General features: G+C 39.6%; 1 protein-coding gene across 1 annotated transcript; it reads left to right on the top strand.

The window, feature by feature from the left end:
• Window positions 1-2,058: 2,058 nt before the first annotated feature.
• LOC131837910 (uncharacterized) lies at window positions 2,059-5,753 on the top strand. Its single transcript, XM_059183562.1, has 4 exons — window positions 2,059-2,161; window positions 2,634-2,669; window positions 4,308-4,421; window positions 5,558-5,753. Exons 1-4 carry the CDS (start codon window positions 2,104-2,106, stop codon window positions 5,590-5,592), a joined length of 243 nt encoding a protein of 80 aa, XP_059039545.1. The 5' UTR covers window positions 2,059-2,103; the 3' UTR covers window positions 5,593-5,753.
• Window positions 5,754-11,167: the final 5,414 nt, after the last annotated feature.

Here is an 11,167-nt window from a genome sequence, read left to right as displayed (position 1 = left end):
CCTTCTTCCTCATGGCTAAATTATATATTATGTATATATATACATGTATATGTATATATGTACACACACACACACACACCCTTTTTTCTTACCCATTTACCCACTGATGAACATGTGGTTGTTTCCATTATCTTAGCTATTTGAATAATGCTGCAATAAACATGGGAGGGCAGATGTATCTTCAAAATCAAGTTTTCATTTCCTTTGGGTATATTCTGAGAAGGTGGATTGCTGGTACACATAGTAGATCAATTTGTCATTTTTTGTGGAACTTTCATATTTTTTTCATAGTGGGTGCACCAATTTACATACCCACCAGCAGTATACCGTGATTCTGCTTTAAAAAGGTGTGAGGGTGATATCTCAGTGTGATTTTGACTTGGATTACCCTGATGATTACCCTAGAGATCTAATGCAGAATATAGTGATAGGCACAATATAGACAATAATATTTTGTGTTAATCCTCAAACTTGCTAGGAGAGGGGAACTTAATTATTTCCACCCATAAAAAGAAATGATCATTATGTAACATGATAGAGGTGGTACTTAATGCTCCAATGGCAATCATATGAATCTATCAAATTAATGTGTAGTGTACTTTAAATTTACACAGTGTTAAATATCAAGTATATTTCAATTAAAAGAGGAAGTAGTTGTTGAATGATGTTCCATAGGACAGAGATTCTTCCATTGAGAGTATGTTATTAAAAGGCATTCTCTGTAGGAACAGAAACAACTGTTTATGTGTTAGAGCCAATAAACTGTAAAGGAACATTTAGATGGTGGTGATTTCTCATCCTTTCCAAGTCTTCCAAGACATGTCCAGTACCTTTCATTGGAGACCGGGATGGTTCCCACACTTGGTTGTGATGTGAATCTGGAGTTAATATCATTGTCACATTTACTTAGCTGGGGTGTGTGACAAATAAATAGTTTGACAAGCTGTGGTGCAGTGTTGGGCCCTACTCAGCACCTAACGACTGGCGTGAAGGAGTAAGGGACTTCCACCTACTTTTTCCTTTCCTGGGAACACACTTTCCTGAGATGTAAAAGGATTGGTTCCTCAGCATCTTTAAGGCTTTGTTCTGATATACGTTTCCCATACTGCTTTTTTTGAATACCTTATCTAAGATTGTAACCTTACTTTCTGTCTGCAGTGATACTCTCCTTCTTTCTTGTATTATTATTTATTAGGCCTCATCATTTTACAAACTACACACTGTTTCCCTTCCCTGTCTTCCCTTCTCTCTATCCCTTTCTTCCTTTCTGTTTACTTTCAGTGGGTGAATTCCCACAATTGTATGTGTCATATAGCATTTTTATGTGTTTTACTCATTGCCATTTCTCTAAAGTATAGCAGTCAATAAATATTTATTACATGAATGTATTGATTCAATGCCTGTCTTAATTAACAAATGTTTGTTTCATTTTCTATCTTCTTTCTCTTTGTGAATTTTTCCACAAGAAGTGATTAAATTCATAGAGAGCCTATCAGTGTGGGCTCACTGTGTATGAATGTCAGATGACACTACCTACATGTACGTGAGGGAGGCCATTGCTGGAGGAAGGTACAGCCTGACCTAGGTGGATAGTTCTGAAAGAAGCTGCCATTCCCTGATGATTCTGCTTTCAGGAAACCTGGGCTAAGAAAGATGTAGGTGTCCAACATCTAATGTGTATGAAAGGAGCATTGCAGGTTTCAGCAATCCTGCAAGGCTTGGTATCTGACTTCTCCTGCTTGTCAGCAGAGGAGGTAATCATGGTGCCACTCTGTCCTACAAGGTGAGAGGAAGCCTGGAAACAAAGTTGTTTTCTGGCAAATGTTCAAATGGAAAACTCTTGACCTGAAACCTGTGTCAGAATCAAGGGACTGAAGTTGTGATCTTTCCAAAGTGACTTTGGCTGTGCTGTTGACTCTCCAGTGGTTTCTCTGAATATCAACATTTCTTAAAATTAACTGGCCCAGATTCTGATCTGGCAACTCCTGATTGGTGCCCTTTGCCTATATAATCTCAGGATGTGGCCTGCTGGAGTCAGAGTCCTACATCCTCCTGAGCTCTGACACTTTCTTCTCTGTGCTCCCTGCTAATCTTTTCACCAGGATGAAGGTCTTGGCGATGCTGGTACTGGTGGCAGTTTCCACCTTCCTGGTCTCAGGCCGTAAGTAAAGATACTTACCTTAAATAAGGTGGGGCAAGGGGATATCATGATATAAATTCTGTGTGGATGTGGGTTTGGAGGGGCTTAGAATGCTGGCCCCCTCTATTCCACTACCCTGTTCCATTCCCACTTTGCCTGACCACTCAAGATAGAGAGGACTCTTAGGCTTTGACAATTCACTCAGGTCTTTGCTTAGTTTTAAACTCAGATTGCAACTTCAACATTAGTTTAGGACAATATATTTAATAAGGTCATTTGAAGTTGGTATCAGGAAAGCACAATGGAGATGTGTTATGTTTTTTGTGAGGTTTTGTGGGTTTCATATAATCTGTGTGTGTTTTTGTGCTCAACATGTGTAGGAAAGCCCAAGGTTCAATTGTGAAAACCTGCAATATTGTCCATATTCTCTCATCCCTTATTAACCCCCAAACTGGTATTCAACTTTCACCTATTTTTTCTTTTTCTCTTTCAGAGTCTACAACCAGTGCTCCATCTGATAGCTCTACTGGTAAGTCTTTGCTTGTATCTTCCTCTCTTGAGTGTTTTCCCAGCCATCTTATTCTCAAAGCTGCCATATGAGACAGGGTATAGAGACTCCAAAGCAGAAGACTGGGAAAGCCACACTGCTGCTTCTAAAGTTCATTGTGAACATAGAAATATGTGTTGATTTCTTATACATTATTAGAGAATATAAATTCTCTGGCATGGATCGACATAAATTGTGGATTATTATTCATTGTCCTGTAGCAGAAATGACAAGGTAAGGTGGTCTGAATTTGTGGTCTGTGAATTCAGGGAGATGCATGTAAAGCGTTTTAACTATGGTGATTACTATAAATTGCTGGGATGAATACATGGCTAGTGTGAAAAGAGGGATTAATAAGTCTCAAGATGATAGAAGAGAATGTAGACGCTGAAGATGATGTAGAAATGTGGGCATCAGAGCACATGAGAATGTGGAATGCAAACTGTAGAATGTAGGGCTGAAGTAGCAGGACGGCCTTAAGCTTTGTTCTTTGTAATGGTGTATATGCTTTATTTCCAGGCTGAAGTGTGTTTTCCTTCTGCGATCTGAAACTCAAGATTGTGGACCAAACCCCTTTCTTGGGTTTCTCCCATAGTGTCCCATATGTCCAACGCCATGTGTGTTGTTGTGCTCATGAATACATGAAGGAGAGTTCTCTTTTTGTCCTCCACAGTTGGGGACCTGTGTCTTTTGATCATAAGGGCATAAACAGTGGTCAGATCTCACACACTGAACCATATGTCTTATATGGCTCCATGCGGGGCCAGTTGGAAACACTGTCCTCTCTCTTGAACGAGGACTGAGAAAACATGGCCAGAGTGTGGGTATGGAGAATGATCTATCCCCTTGTTGAGGTAAATGTAATTTAGAAATGTAGGGTCTGATTTTGCCTATTTGTTAGGAGCTCTGGTTTAAGATGTAGAGAGTGATAGTGGCCATTAATCTTGCCATGAACATGGGATGATTGATGGAACATTTACTTACTTTATCCTTGCCAACATAGCATTACTGTATCTTCTTATGTCTAATGTGGCTCACCTAGATATTTCTGTAACAGATGGAGTCTAAGTTGAACAACAGACCATACAAATATAATCCCATTTCAGGCTGGAACCTGAGGGAAGGGATTGTGCTTCTTTCAAAGAAAGGAGATCCTATTGGTCTAATGTGAGATACATGATCTTATTCTTTCTTCTCTTCTCTAGTATAGTCTACCCACAACATCATGCTGCAGTGGAAACTAAAGAGTTCAAATTATCCCATGGGAGGGCACCAGAAATTCAGCCCACTAAGGGTTCTCTTGTGGCCTCTGAGCCACGATCCCTGGAAATCGGAACACGTATGAATTTGGTGTTTTGTGCTCAGCCCTGGGAGAAAGTATTTCCTTGTATCTTCTCTTAATGTCACAGTCTTTGTAGGGAAACCCAAATATTTCAGTGCTACAAGGTAGGGATACGAAGAATGAGGCTAAAGTGGGTAGCCAGGCTAAGGGTATGACAGGATTATTGACATTTGCAGAGATAAATTCAGAACGGGGAATGTACCTCCAAACTTAGGTGTGATAAATTTTGTTTCCTGGGGCACAAGTGTTTCAGTTGTATATTTTCCTCCTAACTTCAGCTGCCTCTGATGCCACCACTGCTGCAGCCACCACAGCTGCAGCCACCACTGCTGCGGCCACCACTACAGCCCCTGGCTCCACAACCAGTGCTGCTCAAAGCACCACTCGATCAAGTAAGTTCTACTCATCTAAATGATTTCTTTATGGGCCTCCTGGATTTCTTGTTTCTTGGATTCTATTGTTAGTGTAAACTCTCTTATGAGGAAGAGTTGGGTATTGGGGAGGGTGGGAGGGTGAAGCCCCGAGAAAACTCTGTTTTCATTATTCTCTAATTCCTTTTGATTTCAAAAATCAAGTAAGCTAGATCTCAGAGAAGCCTGAGTTTGCAACCTCTTGTCCACTATTATTACTTGCATGGTCTTGAAACACTAGCATTTCATAGGGAAAATTAATCTTGGTAGAAATACCATTGAAAAGACCACAGTAAGTTTCTCCTTTGAACCAGGTTACTGTTTATGCTTGTGTTTTTCTTTTTCATCAAAAAAGTTTCTGTTTCTTTGAAAGACTTTTCCAAAATAGACAACAGTTCTAAAATGATGCTTCTTTGAAGCAGAAGCTTCTGAGCATCATTTAGGATATTTCTGGGAATTTGAACATTCTTTGAGGCTCAAGATAGTACAGTTTTCCTAGTTGTGGTTCATCTTTCCTGTCCTTCAACACTCATGGAACATCAGTTACAAAATTTGTTGAGTGTGGACATATGCCAGACATTTCAGTATACAGTTCACATATCAATGTAATTTAAATCTCAGAGACATTACCAAATAAACACTGTAAAGATGAAGAAATGGAAAACTTAGAATGAAAGACTTTCCCCTGAACATATGGAAGAGATTGGATTTGTACTTAAAGTCTTGAGGAAACATTTTCAAATATGGCTTATAGTCTTCTGTATTGGGGCCATTGATTTTCACCTTGGTCAAGGATGTGCAGTGGCAGCCAATGTGGGTGGGTGGGAAAGGAGTAATACCTTTTGAGAAGAAGACTGGTTGCTTTGTGCTCTAGTGGAAGGAAAATGAATGCATATTGGCTTACTTCACGTTCTCTCTAAACTTCAAGCTTCCCTAGGCTCCTGTCTAGGTTGTAGAACCTGTTTTTTGTGGGGGATGAACATGTCATATTCCTTTGACTCCATGGAATTTAGTGCCATTTGACTTTTGTTAGTCTCCTTGCAGATTTCCAAGAAAGAAGCCACATTCTTCATCTTTTTTTTGAAACCCTATTGACAATATATTTTTTTGTCCTGCAGGCCTCAAGGATATATTAAAGAAACTATTTGGTTGAAATATTACTAAAATGGAATTAGCCTGGGTCTTCTGCATTTGATCCTGCTGGGCTCAGCCACAATGTCCCCTCATTTGATTTAACTCAACTACTTACTACGTGTACCATCTCTTTCTTATCCCTAATCATTTTGTTTGTTTTCCAATAAAAAATAACATTGAGCAATATCAAAAGTCATTTATTTTTAAGTGGTTTGAGAGTAGTTGTCCAATGATTCTGTCACTCCCAATGACAGATGCTTTGAATTCTATCTAGTCCTTCCTGTGTGATTGTGAATTATATTTTGTACAAGTGTCCCCAGTTTTTAAATATAAGACAAACTTCTTGGACATATCACTAGAGACTAGTTTTCTCTCACTTGAATGCACTAATCAACATTTACTAGTCAATAAAGTCCATTTTGGATACCATCAAACTCAACTATTAACTGAGCCACTATACTTTTTTCTATAATGACTTAAGAGGTGAGAAGCAAGAAAGCAGCCTTGCCACTGGGAATGGGCCTGGCACAGCTGGTCTTTGGAGGTGTTAGGGACTGAGTTGGGCTGAGGGCTAGGAAATGGTGTTCTTCCATTGCATACATACAAAGTCACAGAAGAGCAAAGGCAGTCCTGTGATGAAAGAGGAAAAGAGCAGGATCACTCCCAGTGTTGTTTCATGCAGACAGAAGCAATGCTAGTATACCAAACCCACAACAGCACAGAGCCCTTTTTCCTAGTTAGTGAGTGGTGCTGCTTCATTCCTATCTCAGCTTTGCCTCATTCCATTCTCTCCTGCTTCTTGAAAAGTTTTCATAAGATCCTCACTTATAGCATACTCATACTTCCTGACTGCATCCAATCTAGGACAAGGTCTGCTTCCCTAATCACCTAACTTCCCCCCAAATCACCTAACACAAGCCCCATTTCTATGTACGTTTTTTCTAAAATCCTTAAGCTGGGGCACCTCTCTAAAGTTCACTGTGTGTAAGTTCTTCCCCACTGCAGTGATGATGAACCTAATCTGCTGAGCTACAGTTGGGTTCTTGGTGGATTTTGGCTGGAGGGCTTAGACACCTGACCTCATAATAAGATGGATATTGTGTATGAGTGAGTAGTGGTGTGATGTCCTTTCTGACATCTGTCCAGTTTTCACACACTTTCTTTAATGGGAATCTTTAATCTTACCCTAGTTCTTACCAGCAGTACACAATTCATAAAAAGCAACATGTTCATGCTTTCATAAGGAAGTGATTGATTTTTGGATTTGTCCCATTAAATATTTTTTATTAGTTAAAAACAATTCTGGTATGCCAATGGATGAGAGGTATAGGATATTATTGAAGATTGAGTAGGTTGTGTTCTTATTGAGCTGGACTCGATGGGATCAAGGCTACATAGGAAGTGCAACCTGCCTAGAGGGATTGGTATACCTTAAAAGACTTAGTTAACACCTTCATTTCCATAAGAGTTTGAGTCACCCTTGTATAATATGAATTTTCAGATACTAGCTCTCAGTGTATGTTTATTAAATATCTACAGGGAAATATGTGTATATTAGCATGTTGCCATAATTTAGTTAGACAAGATTTAGAGTTAATGACCACTAGTGGCCAATTAGCACATATTATGATCTGTCTTTCCTCAGAGGAATAAATTCAAAGAAAGAAACCTTTTGTATCCATAGAATACCTGGAGTGTAGCTGAAATTGCCAGCTAATATTCCAGGCTGAGTCCCATCTGCAAAGTTCATGAAAATTACCTCAGCTGGAGCTATAGTGATATTGCTCAAGTTTTCCAACACATTGTCTGGGTTTTTAGATAATGCTAATAAACAAGGTCAGAGACTATTAGGACTATTCTGGTTTTGCCAAAATCATACTTGTTATGTAGAAACCCTATTAGCCTCTTCTCACAAAGTGATCCGAGTTATCTGAATTTCATCAGACCCTGTGTCAAAACTGTTAGTAGATTTACTTAGAGTTGGCCTCAGGTAGTCACTATGAGCCCATAGAAGTGACTATATGATAAAAGTTTCTGCCGTCATGTTGTAATGAAATCGGATCGGCAGAAATCAATAGGAATTGGTAGAAATTAAATAGGATTTCTTTTAAAGTTGTCTTGGGTTTTTGGAACTGAAAAACTACTTGAAACATATTCTTCTGTCAGTCAATTTCAAAAATAGTTGCTAGCAACTCAGTGGTGTTTAATTAAAGAAGCCCTTCCAATGAAAAGCATCAGGCAATGTATGGTTTTCTGTTGCATTCTGGTTTATGCCAAAGAAACCGTCAAATATGTGATGGGCAGAACAGGAACTTTCACTTATAGAGTGGCAATTTATTTGTAGGTGCACTGTAGCAGAAGTTCAGGGAACATCCTACACAACACAAGCATGTTTTGTTGCTACTTGCTGGGTGGAAAATAGAATTGCACGGACATCCCTGGTCTCATTAGTGAGTGGGGTGTGGCAAGAAGGATGGTTGAATTTCCAACGGGAGTTCTTGAGTTGAGGCTTATGTTGCTGTTTGGAAGCCAGTTTGCAGCAGAATGTGTTGATACTGTAACTCTGATGAGAAAGTGAAAGGTTAAGTTGGCCCAGAGAGTAGAGTTGAAAGCTCTTCATTAGGGACCCAACAAAGTGTTAGGCTCCTGTCTCTAGGGAATCACGTAGATATTACTCTGTTGGGGCTGTAGCCAAGAGTTGCATGTATTGTCAGGCAAATGGGTTCCAGGCAAGTAAGAAAACAAGCTACCTGTATGATGCATTCAGATAAGAAATGTCTTTTGGAATTTAGGAGAAGACTTAAAATCATCAGCATTTGAAACAAAAATAAATCTTTGGCTACAAAATGGATTGAAATGCTGACATAGCTTCTTAAACATTCCTGGGTCTCAAAGGAGATATATGGGGGGAAGCTCAGGCAAGGGCTCCCCTCTCCCCCACACTGTGGGCTAGAGAAGACCCAGTCCCCTTTAACACAACAATGGTAATCATTTGTACAAGAAAATGCATCCAATATTTACAGGAAAGCATTTGTTTTGGGTAGGTGAAGTTAGCTGGTATGGGCAAGTGGATCACACCAAACCTCTCTTAGTAGCCCCAGGATTCTGTAGTGGGTGTAAGTACTGGTGTTAACCTGGCACCTGTTCTTCTCTAGGATTTGCTTATCTTGTAAGGAGCAATGCTGGAGATGCAATGAATGTTTGGAACATCCAATTCTTCATCCATTTGGTCCACTTGAATGTATTTCTTCTCAGGTTACAAAGCTTGCTGCTACTAAAGTGTACTGTTTAATGTACAAGGATGGTAAATAAAACAAAGTTTAAAAAGACACGATTTTTGGTCTTCTAGATGATTTAAAGTGTTATGTTTTATGATTAGGCCTTTGATTTTTGTGTATGGTAAAATGTAAGAATCATGGTTTATTTCTTTAATTGTGCAGGTAATAGTACTTTTATGCAGTATACTTCATTGAGAGACTTTTCTTTTTTCTATTGAGTAGCCATAGAATTTTTCTCAAAAATGTATTGATTGTTTACATGTGTTGTATTTTTAGACTCTCTGTCTATTCCACGGACCTGTTCTCCATCTCTAGGTCAATATCTCGGTGACTTGATTAATGTAGCTGTATCAGTTTGAAGTCACATGGTATGATTCTTTCAACTCTGTTCTTTCTCTAGGTGGCTTTAACTACATGTCAGTTTTTACTTTGTCATGTATATTGTAGAAACTGTCAATTTGTGCAAAAAAGCCTGCCAACACATTGAATGAGATTGAAATGAAGATGTATTCTTTTTTTAAATTAATTTTTTTCAGCGTAACAGTATTCATGTTTTTGCACCACACCCGGTGCTCCATGCAATCCGTGCCTTCTCTAATACCCACTACTTGGTTCCCCTAACCTTCTACCCCCCGCCCCTTCAAAGCCTGCAGATTGTTTTTCAGAGTCCATAGTCTCTCATGGTTCACCTCCCCTTCCAATTTCCCTCAACTCCCTTCTACTCTCCATCTCCCCTTGTCCTCCATGCTATTTGTTATGCTCCACAAATAAGTGAAACCATATGATAATTGACTCTCTCTGCTTGACTTATTTCACTCAGCATCATCTCTTCCAGTCCCATCCATGTTGCTACAAAAGTTGGGTATTTGTCCTTTCTGATGGAGGCATAATACTCCATAGTGTATATGGACCACATCTTCCTTATCCATTCATCCGTTGAAGGGCATCTTGGTTCTTTCCACAGTTTGGTGACCGTGGCCATTGCTGCTATAAACACTGGGGTACAGATGGCCCTTCTTTTCACGACATCTGTATCTTAGGGGTAAATACCCAGGAGTGCAATGGCAGGGTCATAGGGAAGCTCTATTTCTAATTTCTTGAGGAATCTCCACACTGTTCTCCAAAGAGGCTGCACAACTTGCATTCCCACCAACAGTGGAAGAGGGTTCCTCTTTCTCCACATCCTCTCCAACACATGTTGTTTCCTGTATTGCTAATTTTGGCCATTCTAACTGGTGTAAGGTGATATCTCAATGTGGTTTTAATTTGAATCTCCCTGATGGCTAGTGATGATGAACACTTTTTCATGTGTCTGATAGCCATTTGTATGTCTTCATTGGGACAGCGATATGTAGAAGAATGAAAATCGACCATTCTCTTAAACCATACACAAAGATGAACTCAAAATGGATAAAAGACCTCAATGTGAGACAGGAATCCATCAGAACCCTAGAGGAGAATATAGGCAGTAATCTCTTCGATATCAGCCACAGCAACTTCTTTCAAGATATGTCTCCGAAGGCAAAGGAAACAAAAGTGAAGATGAACTTTTGGGACTTCATCAAAATCAAAAGCTTCTGCACAGCAAAGGAAACAGTCAAGAAAACAAAGAGGCAACCCATGGAATGGGAGAAGATATTTGCAAATGACAGTACAGACAAAAGGTTGATATCCAGGATCTATAATGAACTCCTCAAACTCAACACACACAAAACAGACAATCATATAAAAAAATGGGTAGAAGATATGGGCAGACACTTCTCCAATAAAGACATACAAATGGCTATCAGAAACATGAAAAAGTGTTCATCATCACTAGCCATCAGGGAGATTCAAATTAAAACCAAATTGAGATATCACCTTACACCAGTTAGAATGGCCAAAATTAGCAAGACAGGAAACAACATGTGTTGGAGGGGATGTGGAGAAAGGGGAACCCTCTTCCACTGTTGGTGGGAATGCAAGTTGGTGCAGCCTCTTTGGAGAACAGTGTGGAGATTCCTCAAGAAATTAAAAATAGAAATTCCCTATGACCCTGAAATTGCACTCCTGGGTATTTACCCCAAAGATACAGATGTCGTGAAAAGAAGGGCCATCTGTACCCCAATGTTCATAGCAGCAATGGCCATGGTCGCCAAACTGTGGAATGAATGAAGATGCCCTTCAACGGATGAATGGATAAGGAAGATGTGGTCCATATACACTATGGAGTATTATGCCTCCATCAGAAAGGATGAATACCCAACTTTTGTAGCAACATGGACAGGACTGGAAGAGATGATGCTGAGTAAAATAAGTCAAGCAGAGAGAGTCAAT

Source organism: Mustela lutreola, chromosome 8 (assembly GCF_030435805.1).
Source record: "Mustela lutreola isolate mMusLut2 chromosome 8, mMusLut2.pri, whole genome shotgun sequence".
Classification (NCBI taxonomy): domain Eukaryota; kingdom Metazoa; phylum Chordata; class Mammalia; order Carnivora; family Mustelidae; genus Mustela; species Mustela lutreola.
Note: the sequence above shows the minus strand (reverse complement) of the source record. Positions and strands in the feature narration are given on the sequence as shown.